Source organism: Pavona decussata, unplaced genomic scaffold (genome assembly GCF_977016875.1).
Source record: "Pavona decussata unplaced genomic scaffold, jaPavDecu1.1 SCAFFOLD_218, whole genome shotgun sequence".
Lineage (NCBI taxonomy): Eukaryota > Metazoa > Cnidaria > Anthozoa > Scleractinia > Agariciidae > Pavona > Pavona decussata.
This window is the reverse complement of record NW_028145623.1, coordinates 570874-590085: the sequence shown is the minus strand read 5'-3', so window position 1 is coordinate 590085 and position 19212 is coordinate 570874. Positions and strand designations below refer to the sequence as shown.

The 19212-nt window shown below is 36.6% G+C and overlaps 3 protein-coding genes across 12 annotated transcripts in view; 1 reads left to right on the top strand and 2 right to left on the bottom strand.

Moving 5' to 3' along the window:
- Positions 1 to 19212, top strand: part of LOC146459589 (MAM and LDL-receptor class A domain-containing protein 1-like) — a 194246-nt gene that overhangs the window by 90127 nt on the left and 84907 nt on the right. The window lies entirely within an intron of this gene.
- Positions 1875 to 19212, bottom strand: part of LOC146459590 (zinc metalloproteinase nas-15-like) — a 64395-nt gene continuing 47057 nt past the window's right edge. For all 6 annotated transcript variants that reach the window (XM_085089333.1, XM_085089339.1, XM_085089335.1 and 3 more), the window contains 4 exons: positions 11546 to 11665; positions 9890 to 9910; positions 4208 to 4327; positions 1875 to 2153 (listed from right to left, as the gene is read on the bottom strand). In XM_085089333.1, the coding sequence (XP_084945459.1) occupies positions 2137 to 2153; positions 4208 to 4327; positions 9890 to 9910; positions 11546 to 11665 (278 nt within the window). In that variant the 3' untranslated portion in view covers positions 1875 to 2136. The remainder of the gene's footprint in view (positions 2154 to 4207; positions 4328 to 9889; positions 9911 to 11545; positions 11666 to 19212) is intronic.
- On the bottom strand, positions 4819 to 7148 carry LOC146459592 (uncharacterized). Its single transcript, XM_085089319.1, has one exon. The coding sequence runs from the start codon at positions 7048 to 7050 to the stop codon at positions 5032 to 5034; it is 2019 nt and encodes a 672-aa protein (XP_084945445.1). The 5' UTR covers positions 7051 to 7148; the 3' UTR covers positions 4819 to 5031.

Sequence of the window (19212 nt, the reverse complement as noted above, 5' to 3'; positions counted from 1 at the left end):
GCACGATTAAACACATAAAAACAAATTAGCTCCTTTTACCGTAAATTCTGCTTAATTTTTGTTAATTTGTGTCCCGAAACATAAGCACGTGATGAATGTAGGTTAATTGCAGCTTCCAAACATATTTAAGTCAGACTTAAAATGTTTGCTTTTTGTTGAAATAAGTGAGATACACTTTCAAAATGTAGTGTTTTTGATCGGTGACAGCTTAGGTAACTTAATAATGTGATCAATAGAGCATTTTCTTTTTCTAATTATAAAATAAGAAATTTTGGTATCTTACTTGATTGAGGAACACATAAAAGTGAAATCATGATCAAGTTATTCGGCGAAAATGAATTTACTTTCATAGAGACAAAACAGCTGTAACGAACAACAAATAAAAACGAATTAGCTTTTTTCAATCTACCTTGCGTTTTGTTGATTTGTGTCGTAAAAGTGTGATAAATTTAAAATGCATTTGCTTTAGATTATTTGCCTCCTCTACATGCATTTAAATGCTTAGAATTTTGTCTACGGTTGACAAAGCTGGAATAACCTTTCGAAATGTCGTTTGTCTTCGCTGTAGGTTTAGAAAACTTAACTGACTTTTCATTTATAGAAACAAGAAATAACGCTTTCTTACATGATCGATGAACACTTAAAGACTAAAATGAGGGAGGAGCATTTGGTCTCTGTTCATGATTTTTCTTTTTCACTGATTTAAACTGTATTCAGGTATCCGCTAAAATGCATCTAGAAGATAACTTCCGCGCAAGAAAATTTGAAGATAAACAGAAAGGCTAATTTACGATTTGATTGTGTCTCAGATTTGTTGTAAGTCCAGTGGAATACCAGTAAATTAGCTTTTTTCCATGCTGAGAATATATCCACTTAGTTTAACCGAAGCCGCGTTCACACTAAGCCTCAATTATAATCTAATTATAATCTAATTACATTTGAAGGGCGTTCACATCAACTAATTACAGTCCTTGATTATAATCGGATTAAGATTTAGTTGAGGTAGAGGCTGAGGTAATTACGGTGCGTGATTGACCAAAACGGCGGACACGTGGTGACACTAAAGACGAAACTCCTTATTGCCTTGTGGAGCAATGAGGCGGTTTAAAGCGATTTAAATACTATGCAAAGTGAGAAAATAGTATGGGATCAAGTAAGCCAAGAAATTACCGAAGTGAGGACAAAAAAGTGCGCAGCTCAGTGTCGAGTTGAAATTAAAAACCTGAAGCAGAAATGTTACAAAATTTGCAAAGGCCATTTTTTCTTCTTCCGGCCTCAGTAGCCTCCCCAGCCTTTTTCCTCGCCTGAGAATTGCTTATGATCGTAGGAAAAATCATGACCGCATAGCCGCGATTGGGCGCCATTTTGTTTTTAACTTCAAATTGTGAGGTTACCGTTACCATGCCAAGCTTTTAGTTGCGAACCGAATTATAATTGAGTAAAACTAAGTGGAGTATTATAGCCTCAATTATACTTCTGTTGAATATAACTAAAGTTTAGTGTGAGCACGGCTTACGTCCATGTCTATATGTGCTTTGTTCCTTGGTTGTTTTGTGCCTCTTAAAGACATCTTTACCGGTTTATAATAGTTTGATCTTTTCGGATGCTTTAATTGCGTATTCCTCGAGTTTTATTTTAGGTAAGGCAATGTACTCTTGCAACAGGCATGGTTGTGAATATTTTTTTGTTACAAAAGCAATTTTTTACTGTTCAATTTTTTACTGCTCAGGGGAGATCGATAGAGAGCAGTTTTTGTACCTATGCCATATGTGTCTGTTTATTCTATTCGCTTGGTTTTCTCACTGTTAATCTTTTAATCCTTACACCAATGCACAATACACCAATGCTAGTAGCACCCAAAAACCAAGTAACACTTTTCGCAATTGAAATATTTTATTATGCTTTCCTCTTCCACATGGCGTCAACAAGCAAGCTATTATTGGCGACTTAAATACAAATTTTACTTTAACTTGGACTATCCCTCATCCTACTTTTTTTTCTTTTTTTTTAATCCCTTACGAATGTAATGCGCCATTTTTAAAGTATACGGCTGAATGCTAAGTTATGCGGCAATCTTCGAAGTACTTGTAAAGAGAACGTGACCATCTTGGCTAGTGACTGTACTGTGCCACTCTCTCATGGTTCATTAGGAACTAAATCAGGCAACAAACAAGAACATCCAGTTAGATTAGCTAATGCTCATTGATGTGTTAAAACCTATTACTGAAGGCAGTTTATCAGACTCCAAGTTATGATTTACATTTATTATTAAAACGTTGTCATATCTTTGCACATTCAATTCTTTACAGCTAAAATCTCAGTTTGTTATGATTCGTAGTTTTTAGTTATCGCGGCAAGGGGATCACAGACAAACGCCTGGCATCATACCTACATTGGGCGTTCGGTTACTGAAAGCGTACTTAGTACAATAAGTTTTCAGTAACTGTGTGCTTTCGTGCAGTCCGAAGTAATACAATTACAAGCATAAGGGCCTGGGATTGTGTAACGTTAACTAAGAGACCACTTTAGTTCCTTCCACTAATTAGGTCCCGTTTAGAAACATAGAATATGTGTCGCAAGTAAAATTAAGTGGCTGCTACTTCTACGTTAGCGCGCGGTTCTTGTCCTGAATTATACCTGGATTTATGAAAACATAGCCCCCAGAGATTGAACACATTTTGAGACTTTCTAGGCTGAAGGAAAATGCTAGTCATTAACAAGACTTCAGTTATGGTTCATCACAAGAAAGTAAGGTCAGAAAATACTATGCAAGGAAAAAGAGGGGCTTTTCTTTGGAATTAGACATGACATTAGCATCTGAGTGAAATGAAACATGACCTGTGATCCGACTAAACAATTGTGACATTTGGCAATTATTAAAGGCATCTTTAAGCGCTCAAGTCTAGCTTTCTACAACAGAATCGGCTTAATCGGAGCAAGACAGTGTTTTAAATTGATTTTCCGTCTTCATTCTAGATTCATGACCCAATGCAAATCACGCCGCTACAGTAATAACGGCGAAAAATAATCGAATAGCTTTTCAAACTCACGCTTTTTGCAGAGAAAATCCTTGCCATTTCTTGTTCGTCTTTTGCCATATAACTTTAAGTCCCGGATGTTGACAAAAAAATTTGAACGGGGAACACATACAGCGGTTTTCAACAAGAAAATAAACTAGGTCTTTGGCTCTGTCAAAAATTCTCGATAATTTCACCTTTGCCGACTAGAAATGATCCCTAAGACCTACTTTCTCCGGCTTAAGACTGTCACTTCCTCAAGCAAAGCTCACAATATGCAACCCTTAGCCCTCTGCCCGTGTAACTGAAAATTACCCGTTTAGCTCAAAAGAGAACCGAGACAGGAAGCATGTTAGACAAGGCAGAACATCTGCACTCGTAAGACTTATTCCCTCACTAGACTTAAAGGGACAATATCACGCTATTTTTAGTAACACATTGAAATCGTAAAGACGCTATTCGGTTGATAGCAGCCAAGATATAATGACAAAATTCCATTAAAAGACTGTCGGAATGCAAAGAAACTATCCACGGTTATTTTCGCTGGCAGATGACCAAGATAGAGAGGGGTTGAAATTTGAAAACGTCTGGCAGACGTTTTCAAATGTCGCTGTTGTAACGCGCTAAAAATCGCCGGTTGTACTATATTTTGGTTCAACCTTTCGTCTTAGAATCACTATTATAATTTCTTTAAATTAGCGATTGAGAAATTAATTAACACAGTGTTCAAAGTTTAAAGATAGTGAATTTTGTCCAAAAATCATGATATCTCCCATGATACTGCCCCTTTAATGATGTCCTCAGGAAAACTTTGTTTCAGGAGGCTAAACGAAACCCTAGGTCTAATGACTTAGTTCTGAGCTCAGAGCGCGCGCCGAATTCAAAGGCAAATCTTTGTGCGGTTAAAAGACGATCGAGAGAGAGTGGGGCTAGGTTAGGAAAACAGGGAGGGAGGGAGGGGGGAAGGGGGGAAAGAAAAATATTTTGATTTTATACATATCTGCTAATGACCCTTTATACTTTCTTCTTATTGACTTAGAATCAAAAGAACAATGCAAAAAATACATAAAAAATAAATCAATAAAATCTCACAAGAGAAACTAACATAAGGCAATATTTCTGGAGCCAGTGTTTCCATGCGTTTGCGGTTTGATCATTAAGAGATATAAATATTCAAAAATAACACTCACCACAAAACGAGCAAGTAGCCAAGCAGTTTGTTTTTACTTCATACTCGTTGACAGGGTTAGTTGAACCGCACTTGCCGTCTTTTTTCAATTGTTCGCAATTTGCTCCTTTATCAAAACATTCTGAAAAATAAAAAGTAGAATTTCATTTCACTGAACTATATCTGCCGCCAAGCATACGACCAATCATTTTCCTTTGTTGCTGTTTTCATTGTTTGTTTGTTTGTTTCTATTGGTAGTGTGGTAAGAAATAAATCCTACGATTGCTCAACTAGGCTATTGCAATTTGTCTTCTCGTCTTTTTATCAGTGAATTGAGGCTAGTTGATAAATTAATTTTAATGAAATTTAACTTACAAGCTCTGTTTTAGGTTTTGTTAAAACATAAGACTTTAATAGAGCTACATTGTGGCCTGAAAATAAGTTCCAGCAAGCGCATGTAGCACGCTACTCAAACCGTTTTGACTGAAAACGCGATTGGAAACTGAGAGGGCACTTAGAGAATCCCGCGAGCATAACAAAATAGACGGGAGATGAACAAAAAAGGACGCGAAACCATGCAACTTGTATGCTGTATATATTTCCAAGACTTTTGTTTCCTCAGCGATAACTTATCTCTACGAAGAAGCAAAGACTTAGAAAAACATTTGACTATAAAAAATTGCGATAAAACATTTCGTAAAAACATTATAAAAAGGTTAAAAACACGACGTTTCGATGTACATTACATCATTATCAAGTGAAATTAAAAATGCAAGATTGCGGCTATAAATACAAAAATGGACAATAGATATTAATTAAAATAGTAGCATTGAAGAATGCTACCGGTTAAACAAAAAGTTTCGCACGTATAGAGTCCGTTTGAGTGTTCAAGCAAGGCTTAAGTTTCTTGATGTACAGCATTTCAAATACCAAACAATCAAATTTGCTCTGACACTTTCTCAAGATGTTAAAATGGCCCTGATTCAATAGGTGTTTGCTCCCGTGAGCTTCAAGAAAATGTTTGCCAATTGCCGAGTTCTTGTGCTCAGCAACGCGTTGAAAAAGGTGTCTGGCTGTATAGCCGACATAATCTGCATCGCACAGATCACATGAAAAATAGTAGACAACGCATTGCTGATTCACAATCGACGGCTTAATTTCCCTAGGCTTAAGATCATGTTCTAATTTCCTACTAACAAAAACTGGCTGCAATATGGGGCCAATCTTATTACTTAGGTCGTTAAATTGCCTGCGAACCGCATTGGCAGCTACTTGATCCTTAAAAGGAAGGATAATTCTGATCTTACGACCGCCTTCAGGCTTCTCTTCCGCTGCCTGTTCCGATACATTACGAAGAAAATTACTAATGATGGAATCTATGAGAGCCCTAGGATAATCTAGGCGACTGAAAATTGAGCGCAATTTGTTACATTCTAAATTGAAAGCTTCTGTTGTGGAACATAGAGCGTACGCGCGATGTAACATTGTTTTCACTAAAGACACCTTGTATCGTTTGTCGGTATGGCTATGGTAATGCAAGAGTAAGCCACTGTTCGTTTGTTTCCTGTAAACTTGAGTTTCAAGTTTAGTCCCACACTTGATGATTTCAATGCCAATAAAAGGAATCCTACCACTGACAGGGAGTTCCATTGTAAATTTCATGCTGGGATGGAGACCATTCAGAGTATTGAGAAACTCAGAGGCAGCGTCACCACTAGGCATTTTAGCCAGGGTATCATCCACGTAGCGTTTGTACAGGTCAGGCATCAGACCATCACGGGAGAGCTTCTCTTCCAGGTGACACATAAAAACATTAGCCATCAGAGGACCAAGAGGGGAGCCCATGGCCACCCCATCAGTCTGTTCGTACAAAAGACCATTGAACTGGAAAAGCTGGTTGGTTGTAGCAATTTCCAGTAATTTGGCAAGCTGATCCTTCTGCAAGTTAAGGCCGTAGGTCTTGTTGAACCAATCGTTGGTGAACGCTTTGTGGACTAGGATGTTAATCGTCTCACTCAAAGGTACGTTGGTGAAAAGTGATGTCACATCATAGGAGACTAAGATGTCATCCTCATTCACGGAAATGGTACGGATTTCATCAGCAAAAGCAAAGGCATCAGTGATTGTGTAGTCATTGATGGAGAGTGGCTTAAGTTTCTCTTCGAGCCATTTGGCGAGATTGTAATTGTAGGCGCCAGTTGCTGATAAAATGGGTCTCATACTCAGTGTGGCTTTATGGGTCTTCGGAAGGCCATACAAGTGTGACAATCTGGAACTCTTCGGAGAAAGCGAGTTAGCGATCTCTTCAGGTAGAATTTGACGTAAGGCTGTGCGCAACTCTTTTTCTTTCTGTAAGAGCGGGTGGAAATGTTGAGCTGGACGTCCACGCCTCTTTGGTCGCTTTTCATCAACATGTACGAACTTAGAAGTGTTATCGATTGAAGCAGCGCTTAGAAGACGGATGTATTCGGTTTTGTCCATTACCACTACGCCAGAACCTTTATCAGGCTTGGTGATTATGATGTCGTCACGTTTCTTCAAGCGATTAAGAGCATTCAAAAGAGCCTTTGGTGGTTTGGGGCTTGTACGATGGATATAGTTCAAGGCGATTGAGCGTAGAGTTGAGCTTGCCAGTTCCTTCTCAGAATCATCCAACAACGGCTCTATTTTCCAATATGCTTTCTCAAAGCTCGCATGTATGTCGATGGGCGAGACCTTTTGTGGTACTGAAAACTTCAGACCTCTGCAGATAAGAAGCTTCTCGAAGAACGTAAGGCGATAAGAAGATAGGTTGTTTATATGCTCATTGACATCAAGCTTCTTTGATATTAATCGCGAGATTTTGCTGACATGGCCCTTCATCATTTCTTCGTACTGGTTGTTGCGTAGAACACTCAATGTTCGCAAGATGGCGATGAAGCGAAGCAAAGAGCATTTATCTCGGAGATCTTTGTAAGCATTCTGTACTTCTTCTCTGAGGTGTTTGAGCTGGGAGAGTTTGAAACTCTATCTCTATACTATTATTTCTTCGCAAACAGTAAAAATAGAACTGCAGCAATAATGATAATGATTATGACAATGATAGGGCTTTAATGAGGAAAATTAAGTTTTATGTTGAGCGATAGCATCACAGATCACCAAAACGCGGCGTTCAGATTCGATCAAAAATTTAACAACGGCAAAACATGCCAGGTGAGCTTTTAAAAACAATTGGATTTTTTTTATTTTTAATAGGGTATTTTGTTGTTTAATTTTGGATGGGATTTGAACGCCATACAAACTCTTATTCCGCAATGTTGCCTAGCAACGATGAAAAACAAAGTCTGAATGACGTCAGACTATCTGGCGTCGTCTGAAAAAAATTTGCATACATCGGAAAAAATATGCGTGCATGATCAGATTTCAACTGCAATGTTCATCAATATTCACTGGATACAGAACTATCTCTCCAGAATCTTTTCCCTTTCTTTTAGAAATCTTTTTTTTGTGAAAGATTGCATTGAAGAAATTACACGTTTTGTGGCCGCGGTAAAATAATTTTCCGTGGGAAATAAATTCATCAAACACGACAGCGCTGCACGCCCGTTGTACATTTCATCGCGTCAGAAATAGATTTTTAACTGCAAATAGCCCGTGGAACTACGAAAAGACCATGCTCATCAAAATAGTTGGTATGTTCAGAAACCTTTTAATCTCCTCATTTGATGCTACAACACGAAAGAGGGCTTTCCACCCAGCCCCAGCTTTCTACTTAGTATTGTATGTAGCTACTTTTTGACCCGGTAAATCAGCTTTTGTTTTTAGCGGAGGGCTTAAATGGCCACAATCTCTCCTATTCGTTTATTTATTCATTCATTCATTCATTCATCCATCCATCCATCCATCCATCTCCATCCATCCATCCATCCATCCATCCATCCATCCATCCATCCATCCATCCATCCATTCATTCATTCATTCATTCATTCATTCATTCATTCATTCATTCATTCATTCATTCATTCATTCATTCATTCATTCATTCATTCATTCATTCATTCATTCATTCATTCATTCATTCATTCATCTATCTATAGGTGATTTTTGTAAAACTCAATCTACTGATTAAACGACGTTTACTATCCATCCATCCATCCATCCATCCATCCATCTATTAAAACATGATCGTTCTCTAAAGACCCTTGAAAACAAAACTCTCCCGATTTTAACCATACTTTATACATGACTTCTTTGTTATTTTAAACAAAATTTCCACGATTAAACAAGGGTTTTTTGCAATTCATCAAATATTTACAGAGCAAAAGCGATACAATTACAAAAGCGTTTGTTAAATCATGTTCAAATCATAAACAAAGAATGGTAGAATTAAAAAAAAACAACAACAACATAACTACAGGTTTCAAGGGCATGCCGACCTATTAATCTTGTGTCACGGGTTTGCGAAATTAATCAATGAGTATAATGGAACGAATTAGCTACAAATATATAAATATTATTATTATTATTATTATTATTATTATTATTATTATTATTATTATTATTATTATTATCAATTTTATTATAACATCAAGCTTTGAAAATTGCGTAGGTGAAATCGAGAATGGAAAGTACTGATTCCACTCTACCCTCGGATCTGCTGCAGTCAGCCAATCGAGGGACAAGGGTTTGAGCTCGTGGCTTACCGCAGTGCCTGTTGTCGATCAAGGCTTACTGCTGAATAAACAAGAAATCAGAGACTCTCTGCGTTTAAGGTATAATCCCCCTGTCTGATTTACCAAGCAAGTGTGCTTGTGGTGAGAAGTATACCGTCTTCCATGCCCTGTCATGCAAAAAGGGAGGGCTCGTGGCGCAGAGACACGATGGTGTTCGCAACCTACTTACCTCTTTTCTTGGTAAGGTTTGCACCAGCGTTGAAGTCGAACCACAACTACAACCTCTCGACAATGAGCTAATCAACCTAAGGCTGGCAAGGCAAGGCTGGTAATGAAGGCAGGAGGCTTTTGGTCTCGAGCGGGATGAGGAGAAAAAGCGGAAGTACCAACAGCGGGTACTGGACGTTGAAATGGGATCTTTCCCTCCCCTACTTCTTGGAACCAAGGGTGGGATAGGAGCCCACTACAATTGCTTTCTCAAACGCCTCACCGAGAAGTCCTCAGAAAAGAATGAGGAACCTTATCACATTACTATCACTTGGATTAGAACATTGCTTTCTTTTGAGGTTCTAAGGTCGGTACACACATGCGTAAGAGGCTTCAGGACACCTTTCCACGAAATTCCACAAGGGGATTTCATTGATGACTGCCGCTTAAACGCTAAACACTTAAACGTTGATTTTTGGAAGAAACGAGATGCTGTCACAAGTTAACCATTTTCAGTCAAACACATGTGTCTTGGGATTTTTACTCTGAATTTTCGCTGGACGATTTTCTAGCATAATTTAAGCTTTATTGTTAATTATTTTTTTAATGCGTCAAACTTTTCTTAGCAAATTTTCTGTGAGTTGGATGTTTAAAAATAAGAACTTTTAACTTGTAAATAACTTGGAATATGTTAATAAAGATTATTATTGTTATTATTATTATTATTATTATTATCATCATTATTATTATTATTATTATTATTATTATTATTATTATTATTATTATTATTATTATTATTAGGAAAATAGCTTGTTTTTTTCATTAAGCGAAAAAAAATCACTTACCATCAGGAGTGGGTGCTTTACCTGGAAAATTAGAAAAAAATAAAGTGTAAGTGAAAGTAAGTTTTATTGCCAAGAGATTTACTCAGAAGTTTTATTTTTAATTTACAGGAGCCTCGTAGGAGCTTAGGCCATTAAACCAAGTTCCATTAAACTACGTTCATGCTTGTCCCATGAACCTAGTTTAATGGCCTTAGCTCCCACGAGTCTCCTGTAGCTCAGTGGTAGAGCATCCGAACTAGTAATCGGAAGGTCTCAGGTTCGACTCCTGATAGGAGCACTGAGTATACAGCTGTTTCGACAAAGGTTGTCCAAAACAAGCCGGTAAAAGCGTACGCAACAATGCCTAAAGGTAATCTGGGAAATACCCAATAAATTTCAATAAAAGTTCAGAATCCATATTGCCCGCCATCTCAACTCTTCGCTGTACGGTCGAAGGCATGATGGATTCTGAGCTTGAAATTTATTGGGTATTTGTCAGGTTTCCTTTCGGCATTGTCGCGTACGCTTTTACGCGTGCATTGGACAACCTTTGTCGAAACAGCTGTATGCCTTTGTCATTTACTGATTAATACATCATTATCATTTATTCACAAGGCTCAACATATTCCATCACATTATTTCCAACCATACACATTGTTGCTCATAGTTATATTGTCTCACAATGGAAACAGGAGTTTAAAAAAAAATTACAGGCAATACCTAGTACACGATGTGTCAAGCGGAAGAAAACAGGCAAGGTAACAAGTAAGGTGTTTCAATATAGTTTTTTAAGGACCATACCTATCAACTTTTACCAAAAAAACAAACAAATGTAACTGGTGTAAATTCCACATTGTTTGGTTAATCTAAGAAGACGACCTAATAGCCCGTTAAAAACGTGAGTGGTGGCCCCTCAAAGAATGAATAAAAAATATTAGCTCAAACGGTAGCTTTTATCGGTTGAACAGAGCAAAATTGTAGAAACGGAGTGAGTTACCAACACAACCCAAAATACCCATGGCTCGACCAAACGAGTCTGATATGCCGCCGAATAGTACCAAAAAGGTATGATTGGGTATTACCGTACCAAAATTGAGCCCAAAACCCTGAGCTATTTTAGTAGTTACGGTAATAAAATCTCTCTGGCGTCCTATCGTGTGGTCCGCGAGGAGAATGGTACGAGTCAACAAACGGCCCAAAAAGGAATGAATGAAAGATAAGTTGACATTTTTTTAACTCGTTTGTTTGGAGTTTCATTTTCGAAATTTTCAAAATCCAAATTTACGGAAAATTTGGGAATTTCGACTCCATTAATTCAGTCTGAATGTTTCAGTTCTTGCAGGCAAACGTCACGCAGTCGGCTAGCGCTCTCTAGTTTAGATTTTGTTAGAAAGATTTTACTCTTTTTACAACCAGAAAACACCTGCCTAAATACGCGGTTTCTTCTTTATAGGTAAAACATCTTTTCTGTTAATCGTACGGTAACATCACTTTACTTAAAAGTGACCCTGATATCATGCGACAGTATGCGACAGTAAACTAGGCTTCTGATTGGCTAATTGCGAATTTGGGTACGATATGATATGATATGATATGATATGATATGATATGATCTGTAGTACACGTCCTGAAGTGCTAAGCAGGAGTCGCGTCGCTGCAAGGAAACGAAATACTTACAAGTGTCACAAGTGACCCCACAGAACACAGCCATTCTATACTTTGTATCTGAATCTGAAGAGTTACAATCACCCAAGTCCTTCCACACTTTACAGTTTCGATCACGGTCACGGCAGAATGCTGAAAAACAGAGAAAGGAACGGTGTCGGTGGATAACAAATACTACTCCACTCCGCGACGAGAGGACAAATCAATTTAATTATACCTGAGCGGTGTTGTATGTAGCTCAAATTAAAAATCCGTTCGAACTGATCGGAAAATACTTCTGATTTTTGGTGAACTCCAGTGAAGCCTCGCGACTCAGCGTAAACCATTAGTTCAGGAAAAATTCCTGACTGGCTGGCGAAATGCAAATACAGATATCGTACGCTACTAACTCAAGCGGGGATTGAAGTAGAGAACCAAATTTCATACGGGAGCTAGCAGTGAGTGATTTGTTGCGGTAATTGCGGCAATGTGAATGTAAGGGTACAATGAAATGTTGAGCCACAAGTGGCCAAAAAAATGGATCAGATAGATAAAGGGTCAGAAGACTCTTATCCATAAGATTTTTTAAAATTTTCTGTTGTTTACGTGATAATTAACAATTATTACACAAGCCCGTTGGCTACACGATGATAGATAGCCAACGAAACGCACAACGCCGCCATTTAACTGATTGAATGACTGATTGACTGACTGACTGACTGACTGACTGATTGATTGATTGATTGATTGATTGATTGATTGATTGATTGATTGATTGATTGATTGATTGATTGATTGATTGATTGAAAGATGGCGCTGCGCGTCTTGTTGGCTATCTATCATCGTGTAGCTAACGCGCGTGCAAAAAAAAGCATTTCAATAACTTTTTAGTTAAGTTTTTTGTTAAGTTATTCTTGTAAAAGCGCCGTGTAAAAGCTTAAGGATCCTGGCGCTAGATAAATATGTTGTTATTATTATAATAATAATAATAATTATTATTATTATTATTATTATTATTATTGTTATTATTATTATTATTATTATTTTACCATTGTTTGTATACTATAATGACCTCAATATTTTGCACGTTGTATATATTTTTTTCTTCTTATTTTGAGGGCCGTCAGTTAAAAAACTGATACAGGTTATTACGCCTCCCTCTTTAATAAAATTTGTGTATTGTTTTCTATTCGATATTGTATTATATTGTATTGGAAAGTGTTATTTGCATGTCTGAACAGGAGAAAGAAGTCACAGACTTCGTATTATACGAACAAATAAGAAGCGACCTACAAAAAATTAATTAAAATTTTACCTGGAGGAGATGGAGGTTTCGTGTTAGGATTCTTGGTGGGTTCTATAAGAAAACAAATAAAGGAAGTAAGCAGTCTTATGGTAAAACAACGATAACCATTTACAAAAATTTACAAAAATCGGAAAAGAGATCTATTTACATATGAGCATTTAAAGCGTTCTGTTGTGATTCGTGGTAGGATGTAGTCATGTCCGCGGTTGCGTAAATTCCGGTTCCTCTTCATCGGTAGCAAGTCGTGTATGCAGGAAGGACGGAAGAAAGCAGCCAACAAGAAATTGAACGATAATTTAAATACTGTATATAAGAATATATTTTCATAGATGATGGCACACAAAGAATAAGCTAAATAGAAACACATGAAGGTTCTCTTGTTTTGAATATAGCACAATCGTTTGACTCGCGTTCCCTTGATGCTAGCCAAGCTTTCGGGTGCAATTGCTTAGTGCAGGCATCTGCAATTGCACTGCTTGGTTTTTGTTTTTGTTTGTTTTAAGGTGTGTGTATATATGTTTCATGTGATTTTGTCATGCATCTACTCATTTTGATGTCCTGCATTTACGAAACTACTTACTTACTGCTAGGCATATGCTGACATACAGTCATTTCAACTAACGTTGTCGGTTTAAAGCATGAAGCTAAAAGACAAGACCGAAAGTTTACGTGGGATTTTTATGAATAAATTCATCAAAATCAGTCATTCCTGGAGAAAACAATAGGTTGTAATTAGCAGTGCAATGACCTGCACGTGCAGGGATGATTTTGATGAAATTATTCATAAAAAATAATCCCATAAAACATTGCGGTCTTGTCTTTTAGCTTTATTTGGATAAGACAACGTTAATTGAAATAGCTGTATAACATATATTTATTGTAAATAGTAATTGTATATTCAATATGTAAATTTTGTGATATGTTACAATATGAATAAAGTTGTTGTTGCTTGTTGTTGTTGTCTGAAAAATAATATGAAAAATAATAGCCATTCACATAAGTAAGTATCGATTGGACTTTTTTATGTCATGCGATACGATAAGGTAGAAATAAAACATAGGAATTTCAGTGAAAATCCACCTTTTCCAAGCAAAAATTGAGAAATTTTTAGAGTGAATACCTGGTTTGCAAGGGAGTTTGCAGGATTTTGGGCAATACTTTGCCATAAACACTTTCCTTCTCGGATTAGTGCAATCTCCGTTAGCTTGCCACTGGGGACATCGTTTTTCCCACTTTGCCGAATCTTTGTCACAAACTGTTGCAAACAAAAACAGAAGAAGAAGAAGACAGTTAAGCTTGTTATATTGTTAGACTTCTAGCCATTTAGAACGTCCCAGTTTTGGTTGTACGATTAGCCATATTTGACCAAGCGAATCATACCTGGCCATCAACGAGAGCTACTTGGGACAAGGAGCCAATGGAAGCGATCATGAGTCTAGGTATTACACTGGGAAGATGGTTATTAAGTAATTGTACAATATAATGACAATCAATTTTTACCATGTTAAGCACGGACTGAGCACTCTTCCTTATTTTTTTTTTTCGCACTGGGGAAGTAGCAGGCTACATGAATTTGAATTAAGATTAGGGAATGATTTTAAAATTACAGGTTCATTTGTCATCTAAGTAGCTTAAATTAGGGCCGCGAGAACTGTTACTTGCCAGAGTCTGCTTCACTCTGGCATTTCGAGCACCATTGAAACTCTGCTATTCCGGCATTAGGATTCCACTCTCAACGTGAACTTATTATATGTAGATACTTATATGTGGCCTAAAAATTTTGCAACATTTTTTTTCTGTATATTTTTAGTTCAATCTTCACAAAGTGACTAAGCAAGGAAGATTCAAATTAACTTACTAGCTCCATCTGAAGCGTCTGCAGACACTGAAAGAAATGTGAAAAGAATATAAAGAGTATTTAAATAAGGTCAGTGAGCTTGAAGACTGTGAAACTTCAGTCTTTATAAAAGTTTTCATACATGTAACTAATGGAATGTATACCATAATGACGGAGGTAGGGAGGTAGCTTGGCCGAGCAGTAAAATAGCAAAGACTAAAATAATTTTAATGCAGATGAGTTAATTTGATGATCGTGTTCCCGAGAACTGATTCGATGTATTACAGTGCCGTTTGAATTGCCTATGCTCTCGTGTATAACATCTCTTGTATAACAATTCCTTCAACGCCCAGCCCAATCGACCTTGATTTTTAAGTTTTCGCGAGCATTCTAAGCATGTTGATTACATTGTCCGTCTGCGACCGATTAAGGGTGTGCGATAACTTATCAAATCAAACTGAAAATGTGTTATTTAAAAAAATCACGAGTCCTTACTGGCGTAGAAGGCGCACAAAACAGCGATCAAGGCAAAGAGTTTCTCCATCTTGAGTACGATTAGTTGATGGCACTGACAGGCTGCCTTCAAGAAATAAAAATAAGTACAAGTTAAGACATAAAATGAGTTTATGAATGCACAGGCAAAAAAGGAAGCAATAGATATATAGATAGATAGTTTATTCACCTTAAAAACTTGCAGCCAAGAGCTGAATTGCGATAAGGTTTACAAATTACAATCGTGCTAAATTTTAACTAATTAAAGGGCTAATCAAATAAATAAAAAGGAGATGATCTAACATATATACCTCAATAAAAACCTCACGCAATATAGATTGGTTTGATCAACGCTTTGATAAAGAACTTTTTTGCACTCGTGTTAATTTATTTGCTCTGTCTTTTCCCATTATGAATACATTTATGTAGTAGCTTTGCTTTCAATGAATCGACACTAACATTTATAGTCCCGCAACAGTTGCTGTTTAAAATCTGCCATCATAAAACCTATAGGTCAATCATGAGAATTTCTTACAGTTTTAAGCATAATGACCCACAAAACAAAGCTTGTATATATCAGGAGAAATTGTATTTCTAACTGGAATATTCGTTGGGTTGTAGACTAACTATTACTGAAAAGTAACATTTAGCGTGACAATCAGTTGTATTCTCTTAGGAGGCTAGCTTCGGCAAATTTATATTCAATAACGCATATAAACAACTGTCGTTTAGCCAAGAACTTTTCTAGTACTCATAAATTCCAAACAGAAGCATGCAAAACTACAGTACCGACGAAAAAACAAGGAATTCCGTGGATTTCAGCCTGGAAACTCACAAGGCACCCAAGTGGTCCTTTCAGTTCAAAGACCTATTTTAGCGTATTGCTAAAAAACCTAATGTTATTTATTTTACTTTTTAAATACTTTTTTCAATTAGAAGGATTACTAATTTGTTTCACGTTTTGGTCGCAGAATTTAAAAAGATTTTCAAAATATGATTCCGCATCGAAGCCTGTGGAAGAAGCAAAGTCGAACGATATTGACATTTTATCGAGTTTGTTCTGGATTTTCGCTAAAAGCGTAGAGATTTTGTGACTTTTTCGGCTGACAAAACAGGAACATTCGGCAAATGAGTGTATAAGTCAAAGTATCACAAAGTTAGCTGGTAGACTTTTATGGAAAGATTGATCAGTGTTTAGGGTTTCATCATAAGTTTTTAAACTAATATGCTTTGAAAAGGATGTCTTTTCGTAAAATCGAAGAAAATAACATGCGAGCCACAGCCCCGCAACTGGGTGCTCTGAAATGTTTACATCATCAAGGCGATTTTACTTACGATAAGAGCAGGCTGAGCTGTCGAATTGAATTTGTTTCTTCAATATTTCTTGTTCTATTTTTAACTAGCAGCAGCTCTAATTTGAGTAACAATTTAGAAACCCAAAATCTGCTTGACACTTAAGTATTCTCATAATATTTTGGAAGAATACAATGAAATTCGCTGATATTTCGTATTTGTTTTAGAAGAAAACACCTTGTTTTGTGTAATTAACACAGAGCAATTTGCAATTTTGTCACTAATCAGTATTGGCTTCTTCACTAAAAACAATTTTGTTGCAATTAAAGAACGTGACTATTCAGCGTTTTAACTGACCCAGTTCCCAAACATAAATGTACGTTTTAATGTGGGTATGAATTCGAATGGTGCCTTAATCTGTTATATGCCTTGAGAACTAATATTCATGTCACCCTAATCTTTTGCGTCTCCTTTAAACAATGTCCTTTCAATTCCTATTTATAGAGAAAAAAATAAAAACGTTTGTGTCAATATTTCAATCAGCTTTGTCCCTTTTTTGTTTCAATTATAGATCTACGGTTTATTGTCCTGCGACAGTTGCTGTATAAAAGCCGTCATCATAAAAACGTTGGTCGATTCTGAGATCTAATGTTTCATTTTAATATACATTATGAAATAATAGCCGGTATAGCTTAACTTTGAAAAAATGGACGATTGGCTCCCAACAATCGCTAAGCAGTCCCATACCATCAGACAGTGTTCTCATCATACCCCTCATTACTTGAATATTTAATTATTTTGAGGGACTGTCAAAATTTTGCAAAAATATCTGCCCACATATCATAGGCTTTTATCATAATTGCCCAAAATTGTATTGCTGGCTGGATTATTAGAAGAAGCTGGTAGTAGATCAATGCACTTATCTGACAAAACTTGCTTAGCGGTTTTGTTCAATTGGAATGACCGGCTTCGACCAACTTGTATTTAAAAATCGCATACGCGCACATATCATTCAGCCAAGAACTTTAAACTAACAGGAAAAAATGTAAAAACGCTCTAGGATAGTTGTCCACTCATAACTTCCAATTAGCGTCCGCAATAGTCATAGTTGGCTCTGCTTGTGTTCTAACATCATGGATAACTTCTCCTCTCAATCCACCTAGCTAATTATAAATTAAAACCGGTGAAGTAATGATATTTCTAATCACAAATACGAATTATGTAAGGCTCGCATCATTGTAAATGATGGCCTTTCTTTCTTGCTCAAACATTCTTACCTTGCTTTGTTATCAGGTTTGGCACTTTGGTAACAGCGCGAATGTTCAACGCTTAATGATCATGAGCCAATGTTCGAACATAAATGCTTTAAAATGTCTTGACAGTGAACTGATAATTATGTTATTTTTTCTCTCTTTGGCTCCTTCTTTAAACATTGTTTGTAGAACGTAAGTGCTCAAAGTGCAAATAGCCAATGTTCAAACACAAATGTGCTTTTTAATGCGGGTACTAAATAAAAACGCTGTTTGAATTGTGGTAAAAATGTCTGGTGAATTGGCATTTATGTCTGTAATCTTTAGCACTGTCTTTAAACATTTGTTTTTTTAAAGAACGTAAGTGTTCAATGTCAACTGAGCCAATGTTCAGACATAAATCTGTCTTTAACATAGGTATAAATACGAATGGTGTTTTAATTGATTACAATGTCTTGTGAACTGATAATTGTATTGGTGCTGTTGATTGTTCAGCTCACATGTATTAGCAGCTGATCAGCCAATGTTCAAGCCCAAATGCACTTTTTGAAGCCTGTTTTAAAATATGAATGGTTTTATTCTTGGCGGTAATGTCTTGTGAACTGATAATTATGTTGCTCGCCTTTATTGTTCAACTCGCATGTATTAACAGCTGATCAGACAATGTTCAAGCGCAAATGCACTTTTTGAAGCTGGTTTAAATACGAATGGTGTTATACTTGGTTGTTATGTGTTGTGAACTGATCATTAAAACAAGAGTCCAACTTTTCCACTGTCAGTTGTAGGAGACTCAAGGGAGCTAAGCCATTAAATTAGGTTTATGCGACGAAAATCCTGCATACTGCCAGGATTTAAACGTCGATGAGTATTTGTCTGATGAATAAATTGTTAGATATATTTTTGCAGTCAATGATACAGGAACATTTGGAAGAAGAGAAAATCCGAATTATCCTAATGAAGACATTCAATTACTATTAATATGGAAAGAAAAGTGATCATTTTGGCGTCTTCTTTTTTAGAACTATCCTTTCCTATTTTTCGAGAAAATTTTCTGAAACATCTATGTCAATATCTCAATCAGGTATGTCATATTTTTGTGTTTAACAATTCTACAGTACACTACAGTACACTACAGTACTATTGTCATACAACAGTTGCTTTGTAAAAACTGTGGAGTAATGATCCTTCTGATCACAAATACGACTTATGTAAGGCTATTATCCATTAAAATGATGACCTTTCTTTCAAGCTCTAACATTTTTACCTTGCTTTGTTATCTGGTTTGGCACTTTGGTAACAAGTGTTTGGCGCAAGTGTTTAACGTTAAGTGAGTCAATGCTCGAACGTGGATGGCTATATATTTTTTTTATTAGTTATATATATGTTATTCATCTTTGGCTTCAGTTCTTCTTTAGACGAAAAGTTTGTTTATTACAAATCTGCTCTTTAATGCGGGTGCAAACAGAAATGGTGTTTGAATTGGGGTTATAATGTCTTGCAACTGACTGAGACTTATGTTACT